General features: G+C 38.8%; 1 protein-coding gene across 2 annotated transcripts in view; it reads right to left on the bottom strand.

The window, feature by feature from the left end:
• The window catches only part of HS1BP3 (HCLS1 binding protein 3), a 111,329-nt gene that overhangs the window by 29,448 nt on the left and 68,944 nt on the right, over nucleotides 1–12,937 (bottom strand). For both annotated transcript variants that reach the window (XM_033939738.1, XM_033939740.1), the window contains exon 5: nucleotides 9,861–10,012. In XM_033939738.1, the coding sequence (XP_033795629.1) occupies nucleotides 9,861–10,012 (152 nt within the window). The remainder of the gene's footprint in view (nucleotides 1–9,860; nucleotides 10,013–12,937) is intronic.

The raw sequence follows: 12,937 nt of genomic DNA on the forward strand, positions 1-12,937 counted from the left end.
TTGTATAGAAAGCAAATATTAGACATATACATATTCCATCATAATAAGCAGTGTTAACAATAACAAAAAAAAACAAAAAACAACAACCTTGGTTTAACAATAAACTTACTCTACTTCGCCAACAACTTCGCTCTGTCGAACAAAAATGGCGCAAAACACGCCTCAACAATTATCTTATTCTCTACAAGGAAAAAGCTTCTCAGTACAAAATATCCATACAGCAAACAAAAAAAGAATACTATTCTAAACTCATTTCTACCACCCGTAACTCCTCATTGCTCTTCAATCTAGTTCAATCTCTCTCCAATTACTCTAAAAAGAAATTCACTCCCACAACTGCACAACCTTCAGCAAAAGAGTTGTCACTCTTTTTTGATACTAAAATTAAAAATATCAGGTCAAATTTAGGACCTTCCCCTGCTCCTCCCCTTTCATACTCTATAGACGATTCCTCCCATCTCTCTTTCAGCATCTGCTCAAATTTTAAAATGCCCTCTTTAGCTAATCTTTTTCTTATTCTTCAATCTCTTAATACTTCTAATACTCTAACAGAGAGCATACCCCCTCTCCTCCTCAAAAAATACTTTTCCTTCTTTGGTCCATTTATCTGGGAAATGATCTCTAAATCCTTTTCTGACCGCATAGTTCCTACTCCTTGGAAAACAGCACTTGTAATTCCAAAATTAAAACAGCACAACTTAGACCCTTCTCAGCCAAAAAATTATCGTCCCATTGCCAATTTACCCCTCATCTCTAAACTCACAGAAAAAATCATCCATACCCAATTTACTGAATTCATTGAAAATACCAATGCCCTTCATCCTTGTCAAACAGGCTTTCGTTCTTCCCATTCGACCGAACTGTCTTTGCTAGGCCTCATCTCCACTATCCACTACTATCATGAGCACCAAAAATCGGTTCTTCTTATTTCCCTTGACCTTTCCGCAGCCTTCGATACTATTGATCACTCACTTCTTCTAAATCGACTCAAAGACTGCGGTATTTCAGGTCCAGCTTATCAATGGTTCATTTCTTACTTTACTGAACGTAGTTTTTCAGTACAGGTAAAAAATGAAATTTCTCAACCTATCTCACTGACCTACGGAGTTCCACAAGGATCTATTCTATCCCCACTACTATTCAATATTTTCCTTTCTCCTCTTCTCACACTAGCTCAATCTATTGGCTTCACTATTTTCGCCTATGCAGATGACATTCAACTTCTCCACCCAATCAATACCTCTAATACCTCAGACGTAACAGACATAAATCATAAACTTGACACTATTCATGACTGGCTATATACTAACAAACTGTCTCTCAATATCGAAAAATCTTCAGCTCTACTTCTACCAATTAAAAACAGTGAATCTTTGTCAGATAAAATTGCTATTAAATCCACTCCTATACAAATGGAAACAAAAATAAAACTACTGGGATTCATAATCGATAAGAATCTCACCTTTCACGACCAAATCAGTTCAGTCGTAAGAATCTGTTTTTTCAAACTCCGTCTTATCCGTTCATTAACCTCGATCTTAGGAACAGAAGCAATTACAATTTTAGTATATTCCCTTGTCATCTCTCATTTAGACTATTGTAACTCACTTTATACTGGCCTCCCACAAAAAGAAACCCGCTGTTTACAATTAATACAAAATACTGCAATAAAACTCATTTATAAAATAGGCAAATATGATCATGTTACTCCGCTTTTGAAAGATGCACACTGGTTACCAACCGCACACCGCATAACCTATAAAGTCATCCTGCTTACTTTCAAAATAAATCTCACACACCAGCCTTTATATCTTCATAAACTACTTATCCCCCATAGCTCTCCACGAATTCTGAGGTCTACTGACCAAAAACTATTACGAATCCCTTCTATCAAAGAATTCTATAATACTCGAAAAATAAATTTTACAGTTGTTGCCCCTACATTATGGAATGCATTACCTCAACAACTTAGAGAAGAACAACATCTAGATAAATTCAAGATCAAGTTGAAGACATTTCTATTTCAAGATGCATTTGCCTCTTCTTAGTTTTTTTTTGTTGTTTTTTTTTGCCTCTTCTTAGTTTTTTTTTTTTTTTTTCTCTTTTCCTCCCATTTTCTTTGTTCTTAAACTCTTCCGATTCCAATTCATGCAACCAACCGCTTTAAAAAAGCGATCCTATCCAATATGTTTTTTCCCATCCCCACTTCTCCCTTTCTTCTCTAAAATATGTAACTTTCCCCCTCCCTTCCCCTTTTATCCGCACGTTCAAGTTAGTTAAACTATGTCTTTAATGTTCACTCACTACATTTTATATTAAAAATTTTTATAAATCTTATTGTAAACCGGCCAGATACTTTGTGATGGTCGGTATATTAAAAAGTTAATAAACTTGAAACTTGAAGAGTAAGAATAAATTTGGCTAATTATGCTCAAGTCCTCAAATAGGATCCAAAATGTTATAGTTCAGTGAGAACAAAAGAAATTCAATAAGGATTAAGGCTGGTTAAAGTATTGAGTGAAGGTGTATATTCCATCTAAACAGGGATCAAGATTTTTCCTTTTCCAAGTGGGAGAATGACAAAAAAGTTGTCAACTGGCATGGCTCAAAAAAGACATTTAACAGCACGATATAAAACAGTACATTTACAAGGGTGCCGTAAATAAAAGGTGGCACACAAAGATGTAACCCCCGGTTTTATCAACAAAAATTAACGGTGACGCTTTTAAAGAAAAGCTTTAACAACCGTGTTTTATCAATTGAAAGAGCTACTGATATAATCAAAGTGGATGGCACTGCTGCCTCTTTATCGGATATTTCCAACATTTCAGATACATTTAAAGGCTCTTGAACTGGTAAGGTTTATAAAATTTTATTTTTTTCAGGAAGATAATATACACAAGAAAATGGGGGTAAAATTTCCTCAGAAATTCCCAATATTTCTAGTAAATATCTTTTAAGCATTTCCCTAGGTGTTACAGACGTAAGCCTAGGGGAATTAATCAATCTTAAGTTATTATAACGTGAACTGTTTCCAAGCAGTTCCACTTTCCTTCTAAGATTAACATTGTCCTTTATTAGTTCTCATGGAGTTGTTTAAAAGTTATTATTTCCTAGTCATGTTTCTGAAGCAAGACATTAGAAGCAGTCACTTCAACTTTCATATCCTTTAACTCTTTAGAATGTTCAAGTAGTTTCCTTTCAATTTATTGAAGATTGGGACCTATGGCCTTCACCAAGCCGGCCATAAGATTCCATAAAGACTCCAGGGTTACCACTGCAGGTTTTTCAAGTATTATTAAAGATGTAGTAGTAGAGAAGTGCTCACCAATCTGTAAACCTTCTTGTTGTCCGCCCATTTGATCCAATCCGTCCAGTTGGAATTGACCCAGATGTTCCAGTTGGGCTCCCTTGGATTGGGGTTCCAACCTCCAAGCTCGCCGCCAAGATGCTATTCACCTCTGGGGAGTGAAACGCACCAAGTTCCGGGGTTTCCTGAGGCTGTGGGGGCTGTGAACAAGGCTGCCCTGTGAACTTCTAAAAGCTAAGTTACTCAGCATTTCATATTCTGCTCTTTTCACTGGTTTTCAGCATTATATCTGCTTAATTTCTCTTCTCCTCCCTGTTTCTTACTAAAATAAATATAAAAAAACACAAAAAAATAAACCCTTCTCTTTCCTCTGTTAAATCTTATTTCCTCTTCCTCTTCATAGGAAAAAGGGTAAGACTTTGTTAACTCTAATTAAATCCTGGTGCCTGTGGCTCAGGGTGACTAAAGTAGGGAAAATCCTGTTATAAATCCTGTGTTTTAGGGTAGCACTGATAGAACCTGCATTTTTGTTTAAAATACTGTGTTTTAGGTGGTATAGAGCCTATATTTCTGTCTTACTAGTATTCAGCCATTGTTTTCTGCTGATTAGGTAGAGAAGGGAGGGGCTCTGTTTTACTTCTAAGGTTAATTGCATTATCTTTGGGACATTGCTGTGAACAAGGCTGCCCTGTGAACTTCTAAAAGCTAAGTTACTGAGCATTTCATATTCTGCTCTTTTCACTGGTTTTCAGCATTATATCTGCTTAATTTCTCTTCTCATCCCTATTTCTTACTTTAAAAAAAAAGCACAAAAAATAAACCCTTCTCTTTCCTCTGTTAAATCTTATTTCCTCTTTCCCTTTCCCTTCATAGGAATAAGGGTAAGACTTATAGTCCCACCAACCCCAGGGACCACTATTCATATATAGAGACCCATATAATCAGGACTACTCAAATCAAGTCACTTCACAACTAATCAAGATGACCTTTATTCTATGCAATCACTGTGGTGCTTTAATTCCAAGACATACTATTTGGAGGCTTAAGGCTTGCCCCATCTGTCTTCAACTTGCCAGTATTAAGGAGGAGCTCTGCAAACTTAAACAGGAATTGAATACAATTAAAGCAGCTTCCATCACTCCACAAAATCATACCAACTTACCACCTCTACTTCAAAGAATAAAACAGCCCAGGAATAAATGGGTTACAGTAGGCTCAGGAAGACTGCGACATGTAACACAGAAATATCTACCTTCACTAATATTACCTCTACAGAATTCCTTCGCTCCACTAGTGCACTGCGATACTCAGGAAAACAGAAGGGAGGTGGGACTGGAACCAATGAAGGTAACTCAAGAGAACAAGCGCACCCTAAGTACAAATAAAAAAGCCAAAAACAGAAAACTATTACTGTTGGGGGATTCCATCATCAGAGGCATTAACCTTGGAACACAGGGCGAGGAGATGAAAATAGTGAAATGTCTTCCAGGATCCTCAGCTACCAGGAGTTCCAGGCAAATACTGACTATAATTAAGGAAGAAACTAAGGATTTTAACACTGATGTTGTTATCCATTTGGAAACAAATGACCTGGCCAACAACTCCACACTTGCAGCACAGAAAGCTTTTCGGGAGCTTGGTGAGGGTGTGAAACCTTTTGTAAAGACTTTAGCTTTTTCTGAAATACTGCCTGCATATGGAAAGGGAGAGCAAAGAGTGAAAAACACAGAGGACTTTAATAGATGGCTCAGAGCCTGGTGTCATCAAGAAGGCTTCAGGTACATAGGAGGATGGGGAAATACATGGAAGGACAAGAAGCTATATTGCACTGATGGGCTACATATTACTACAAAAAATAGAACCCTGTAAAGAGTGGAGGTGTAAGTACACAAAAATCTAAAACCCTCCCTCACCCCAAGAAGGAAAAATGATTAAGGGAAAGAGATGAGGACTACTAATTGCTCGAACTAGCCATATTACTACAGCAGGAAAAAGAAACCTTGCAGAGAAATTTAGACAATATTTTTCTAGGCATTTAAACTAGAAGGTGGGGGTGGTGTATGTACGAAGGACAATTATAGAGACCACCCCGGCAAAAGAAAAGATGTGATAATAATAAAGACTGCAACATAAGCAATATCAGCAACTCATTTCTTAGTATTGCAACGGAAAGTGAAACGACACAAAAATCCATACGAAAAAGGAGATTATCGCTGAAAAATAGCTGGAAAGCGATGACCACAAATGCTCGCAGTTTAAGCAACAAAGTTCATGATCTGAAAGCCCTGATGTTAGAGGCAGATCTAGATATTGTTGCTATCACAGAGACAAGGTTCAGTGAATCACATGGATGGGATGCAAACATACCGGGATATAATCTTTTTAGGAAGGACAGAGATGGTCATAAAGGTGGAGGAGTAGCTCTCTATGTAAAGATCAATATCCAAGCGACCGAAATGCAAGTGACCTGGGGAGAGGAAGAAGCGATATGGATTGCTCTGAAAAGAGAAGATGGAACTTCTATCTATGTGGGTGTAGTCTACAGACCTCCGACTCAATCGCAGCAAATTGATAAGGATCTGATTGTGGATATCCAAAAGTTTGGAAGGAAAGAGGAGGTTCTGCTGTTGGGAGATTTCAACCTGCCGGATGCGGACTGGAATGTTCCATCTGCGGAATCGGAAAGAAGTAGGGAGATTGTGGATGCCTTTCAAGAGGCTCTGCTCAGACAAATGGTGACGGAACCCACAAGGGAAAAAGCGATATTGGATCTGGTCCTCACAAATGGAGAGAGTATCTCTAATGTTCGAGTGGGTGCTCACCTAGGAAGTAGCGATCATCAAACGGTTTGGTCTGATATAACGGCTAAAGTGGAGAGCGGCCGCATGATACTTAAAGTCCTAGATTTCAAATGTACGGATTTTAATGCAATGGGAAAGTACCTGAAGAAAGAGCTGTTAGGATGAGAGGACATAAGAGAAGTGGAAAGACAGTGGTCTAAGCTGAAAGGAGCGATAAAAATGGCTACGGACCTTTATGTGAAGAAAATCAATAAAAACAAGAGAAAAAGGAAGCCGATATAGTTCTCCAACCTAGTGGCTGAGAAAATAAAGGCGAAAGAGTTGGCGTTCATGAAATATAAAAAAACCCAAGAAGAGGAGAGCAGAAAGGACTACAGGGTGAAACTGAAAGAAGCCAAGAGAGAGATACGTTTGGCGAAGGCACAGGCGGAAGAACAAATGGCTAAAAATGTAAAAAAGGGAGATAAAAATTTTTTCAGATATATTAGTGAAAGGAGGAAGATAAAAAATGGAATTGCTAAGCTAAAAGATGCTGGGAACAAATATGTGGAGAGTGATGAGGAGAAAGCAAATGTGCTAAACAAATACTTCTGTTCTGTGTTCACAGAAGAAAATCCTGGAGAAGGACCGAGATTGTCTGGCAAAGTTACACGAGAAAATGGAGTAGATTCTGCGCCGTTCACGGAGGAGGGTGTTTATGAGCAACTTGAAAAACTGAAGGTGGACAAAGCGATGGGACCAGACGGGATCCATCCCAGGATACTAAGGGAGCTCAGAGAGGTTCTGGCGAGTCCTATTAAAGACTTGTTCAACAAATCTCTGGAGACGGGAGTGATTCCTGGGGATTGGAGGAGAGCGGATGTGGTCCCTATTCATAAAAGTGGTCACAGGGATGAAGCAGGAAACTACAGACCGGTGAGCCTCACTTCAGTTGTTGCAAAATAATGGAAGTGTTGCTGAAAGAAAGGATAGTGTACTTCCTTGAATCTAATGGGTTACAGGATCCGAGGCAACATGGCTTTACAAAAGGTAAATCGTGCCAAACGAACCTGATTGAATTTTTTGATTGGGTGACCAGAGAGCTGGATCGAGGACATATGCTAGATGTAATTTACTTGGATTTCAGCAAAGCCTTTGATACAGTTCCTCATAGGAGGCTGTTGAACAAACTTGAAGGGCTGAAGTTAGGACCCAAAGTGGTGAACTGGGTCAGAAACTGGCTGTCAGACAGATGCCAGAGGGTGGTGGTTAATGGAAGTCGCTCGAAGGAAGGAAAGGTGACTAGTGGAGTCCCTCAGGGTTCGGTGCTGGGGCCAATCCTGTTCAATATGTATGTGAGTGACATTGCTGAAGGGTTAGAAGGAAAAGTGTGCCTTTTTGCAGATGATACCAAGATTTGTAACAGAGTAGACACCGAAGAGGGAGTGGAAAATATGAAAAAGGATCTGCAAAAGTTAGAGGAATGGTCTAATGCCTGGCAACTAAAATTCAATGCAAAGAAATGCAGAGTAATGCATTTGGGGATTAATAATAGGAAGGAACCGTATATGCTGGGAGGAGAGAAGCTGATATGCACGGACGGGGAGAGGGACCTTGGGGTGATAGTGTCCGAAGATCTAAAGGCAAAAAAAACAGTGTGACAAGGCAGTGGCTGCTGCCAGAAGGATGCTGGGCTGTATAAAGAGAGGCGTAGTCAGTAGAAGGAAGAAGGTGTTGATGCCCCTGTACAGGTCATTGGTGAGGCCCCACTTGGAATATTGTGTTCAGTTTTGGAGACCGAATCTGGCGAAAGACGTAAGAAGACTTGAGGCGGTCCAGAGGAGGGCGACGAAAATGATAGGAGGCTTGCGCCAGAAGACGTATGAGGAGAGACTGGAAGCCCTGAATATGTATACCCTAGAGGAAAGGAGAGACAGGGGAGATATGATTCAGACGTTCAAATACTTGAAGGGTATTAACGTAGAACAAAATCTTTTCCAGAGAAAGGAAAATGGTAAAACCAGAGGACATAATTTGAGGTTGAGGGGTGGTAGATTCAAGGGCAATGTTAGGAAATTCTACTTTACGGAGAGGATAGTGGATGCCTGGAATGCGCTCCCGAGAGAGGTGGTGGAGAGTAAAACTGTGACTGAGTTCAAAGAAGCGTGGGATGAACACAGAAGATTTAGAATCAGAAAATAATATTAAATATTGAACTAGGCCAGTTACTGGGCAGACTTGCACGGTCTGTGTCTGTGTATGGCCGTTTGGTGGAGGATGGGCAGGGGAGGGCTTCAATGGCTGGGAGGGTGTGGATGGGCTGGAGTGGGTCTTGGCAGAGATTTTGGCAGTTGGAAACCAGGCATGGTGCCAGGTGGAGCTTTGGATTCTTGCCCAGAAATAGCTAAGAAGAAAAATTAAAAAAAATAAAATAAAATAAAAATTTGGGTTGAATCAGGTTGGGCAGACTGGATGGAACATTCGGGTCTTTTATCTGCCGTCATCTACTATGTTACTATGTTAGGGCTCAGAGTTGTTTCTAACCCAGGAGGAACTGCGGCGGTCTTGCCTATTCCCTGCGTCTTCTGCAAGCTGCTTCCTGACTCTGCCTACACCTCCTGCATCTGTTTCAAGAGCTCTTCTATGTTGCCAAAAATGGGAACTCCGGTGCGCTGTGAGGCGGCATCGGTGCTCCGGCCTCTCTGTTTCAGCATTTTAGGTAAGAAATCCTCAGCAGGAACTCTGCTCTGAAGTGATCCTTTCAACGCATCCAGTCAGTCGCCATCTTGGATTAATCTTCTAATCTAGTATTTTATATGAAATATTGGTTCATAGATACCATTATAGAATTAACATTCAGTAAACTGTATCTAGGCGCCTAATTTATAGCACCCAGTTATAGAATTGCCTCTTTCTGTCCACGGTGACAAAGCTGCAATGGAACACCCCAAAACATAAGCACAATTATACCAAGAAAGCATCTCCTATTCCAGTAAGGTATGATTTGAATCTGTATCTGTAAATTGTATGTTTCTGATTTGATAAAGCTGTATTTTCAATTTTAAATAAATCGTGCTGGAGGGGAAGCATATGTTATGGAGAATGTTCTTTATCACAAAGTGCATGGAGACAGACTTAAAGAGCTCAATAAGTATACTTTGAAAGAAAGGTAACCGAAGGGAAATATAATACAGACATTTAAATACCTCTGACATAATTGCACAGGTGGCTAGTCTCTTTCAAATGAAAGGAAGCTCTGGATTGAGGAGATATAAGATGAAGGTGAAAGAGGATGGACCCAGGAATAACCCTAAGGATCTACTACTTCACTAAAAGGATGAAGAACAGCATCCCAGTGAAGAAAATAGAGACGAAGACTGCATTTGATTTCAAGAAAGCTTGGGACAAGTACATAGGATATCTGAAGTAGTAGATGACATGGATAAGCAGTAGATAAGATGACATGAAGTAGTAGATGACATGGTCTTTATCTGTCTTCATTTTTCTGTTTCTATGTGGTACTGCAAAAAATATAAATCAAGGTATTTATCAAAGCAACGTGGGCAACACACAGATATTGGGATATGGCAAAAATTAAAAAAGAGAGACAATTCGGACAATGATGGCCCGCATATAGGTTACTTGCTAAGACTAGTTCTAACGGCAAGTAACTGCGAGCACTTGATGTCTGTAGTCTCAAATATCATATGTAATAGAGACAGGCTCTTTGCAGTATTAGCCAATTATTAGTAGGAAAGCTACATTTTTACCATCTGTTGTTCTGTTGGATAAAGACTTTTTCACTGTATCAAACAGTTCTTCATCAGGTTCTACTTCTTCAAATAGAGACAGCTTGGGTTTGGGTTTGGACTGAAAATTTTCATCATTGACCACAGTAGCAGGTTTCTTAATCTTTTTAGTCCTAAGTTATCAGGGACAAAAAAAAGACATACAACTGCTTAGTAAAGTGCATTATTTCATCATGATGCGATTCAGCAGCAAATTATCCAGCTTAAAAAAAATTTTTTTCCTATTTAATGTTGTTCAATTTCACCATAATGTGATGCATATAAATAACAAGCACTTAATGGCATCCGTTGCCAGAGTATGAGGGAGTGAATGTGCTGGATGAAGCTGGAGAAAAGCACCACAAAACCAGGGATGCTACAATACCACAGGTAATGAAGAGGAATGGCACACCATCAATATAAGAAGATAAGGCAATAGAAAATATTTTTTCTTTTCTAAGGTTAAATTCAAGTAGATATCATATACACAACCTTAGATAAAATATTATTCACCGTTTAAGACCTCAGCGGTGCAAGCTGTGAGAGCAGTTCATTCACAGAGTTGTTTGCACTAAAGTCTTCATCGGTCTTGATTTATATTTTTAAATATTTTTAAATTAGTTTTCAATTTATAAAAAAGATAGAAAGGTACTCATCTTTTTTAGAAAAGCATAGCAGGGGCTCTTCACCAACATAGGCTATGTTTCGCCCAGGGGGCTTTATCAAGGTATTTTCCCCTGACAAAAAAGAAAGAGAGTCACCATAAAATATCTCAATCATATCACTTTCACCTCGAATTTATAGCTAACCCATACAGACAATTCTTAAAGCCTATATCAGTAGCCAAAAAACAGTTATATAGAGAGAATCAAAGAAGTTTTTTACATATACCTTTGTTATGCCAGTTCCATGTATACTGCCGATAGTGTTTAGAGCAGAAACATGGCGGCGGCGTTTTTTTATCCCGATGGGTCAACGTAATGATCTCATACTAACGTGCCCAATCAGAATCACAGGACAGTAGAGGGAAATTTAAACTAATGTCATCCATTCCACCTCAGAATTCAGACCATTAGGCTTAACCGTATTTAGAGAAAAAAATCAATTGTTGTTCTTTAAAGTTTAAACGCTCTACATGGTTCCCGCCCTCCCACCCTACCTCAATACATTCGACTATTCTCCATCTTAAATCTGTTATTTTATGCCTCATGACCTGCCAGTGTTGAACCAGCGGCGCTTCCAAACTTCCGGTATTGATTTTAGATTTATGTTCAGTCAGTCTCACCATAATCTTTCTACTAGTTCTTCCGATGTAGACAAGGTCACAAGGACATATAATCGCATATATGACATGAGTACTGTTACATGAGGTATTTTTCTTTATTTTAAAAGTCTTTTTTGTACCTGGGTATGTCCATTCAGGACCAACAATTGCTTGTGAGCACCACTGGCATTGCCCACAAATTTCTTGAATGAACCTTTGTTCCTCAACAACTTTTTCCTCAAATTTTTGAACGGATAAAAATTCTCCAATAGTTCGACCTCTCTTAAAAGAGACAGTCGGGTATAGTTGAAAACATGGATGCAGCTCTAACACAGGCCAATGTGACTTAATACTTTGGAAAAATCTACTACTTAAATCGGTATAGGGGAGCACACAGATCATATTCTCATCACTCTCGTTTTTATTATTTATACTTTCTTGAATCAGCAAAGATCTATTAGCATACTTAGCACGAAGATACGCTTTCCTAATGGATTTTTTCGGATATTGTTTCTCCCAGAATCTCTGCATCATTATTTCTGACTGTATTTCAAACTCTTTTTTATCAGAGCAAATCCGTTTGATTCGTAAAAATTGACTCACTGGTATATTATATTTCAGAAAGTATGGATGGTAGCTCGAGAAATGCAAGAAATTGTTCCGTTCAACTTCCTTCCTATACAGAGTTGTTTGGATAGATTGATCTTTAAAAATCATTACATCAAGATATGCGATCTTATTAGGATGAGCTGTCATAGTAAAGGTGAGATGCGGATCCAGGGTATTCATCCATGTGAGAAAATATTCCAAGTCTACATATGATCCACCCCAAAAGATCAATATGTCATCCAAATAGCGTTTCCATAGTTTAACATTTTGAAATATTGGTGCTGGATATATATGATCTGCTTCAAATTTGGAAACATAAAGATTTGCCACCGAGGGTGCAAAGGTAGCCCCCATCGCAACTCCTTGTGTCTGATAGTAGAAGTCACCTCGATACCAAAAATAGTTTGATTGTACTACTAAAGTGGCTAATTTCATAAGCCAATCTGATTTAAAACGGCCTAAGTCCATATTTTCTAAAGTTTCTTTAACATTCTGTAGAGCCGCATGCTGAGGTATTTGGGTATATAATGAGGTGATATCGAGAGTAACCAGGTAGGTAGTTCCAGAAATATTATTCACTGTCTCCAAATTCCTCAGCAGATGAGCTGAATCTTTCAAAAAAGATTTTCTTATGGAATTATATCCCTCTACTCCAAAAATTTACCTACTACCAAAGCTTCATAAAAATCTTAAAAATCCGCCGGGGCGTCCTATTGTTTCTACCAGAAATTCGGACCTTGAACCGTTGTCAAAATTTGTAGATCATTTTTTGAAATCTGAGGTAAAGAAGGCCCCTTCCTTTTTGAAAGATTCAGCTCATCTGCTGAGGAATTTGGAGACAGTGAATAATATTTCTGGAATTACCTACCTGGTTACTCTCGATATCACCTCATTATATACCCAAATACCTCAATATGCGGCTCTACAGATTGTTAAAGAAACTTTAGAAAATATGGACTTAGGCCGTTTTAAATCAGATTGGCTTATGAAATTAGCCACTTTAGTAGTACAATCAAACTATTTTTGGTATCGAGGTGACTTCTACTATCAGACACAAGGAGTTGCGATGGGGGCTACCTTAGCACCCTCGGTGGCAAATCTTTATGTTTCCAAATTTGAAGCAGATCATATATATCCAGTACCAATATTTCAAAATGTTAAACTATGGAAACGCTATTTGGACGAC

Source organism: Geotrypetes seraphini, chromosome 3 (assembly GCF_902459505.1).
Source record: "Geotrypetes seraphini chromosome 3, aGeoSer1.1, whole genome shotgun sequence".
Classification (NCBI taxonomy): Eukaryota; Metazoa; Chordata; class Amphibia; order Gymnophiona; family Dermophiidae; genus Geotrypetes; species Geotrypetes seraphini.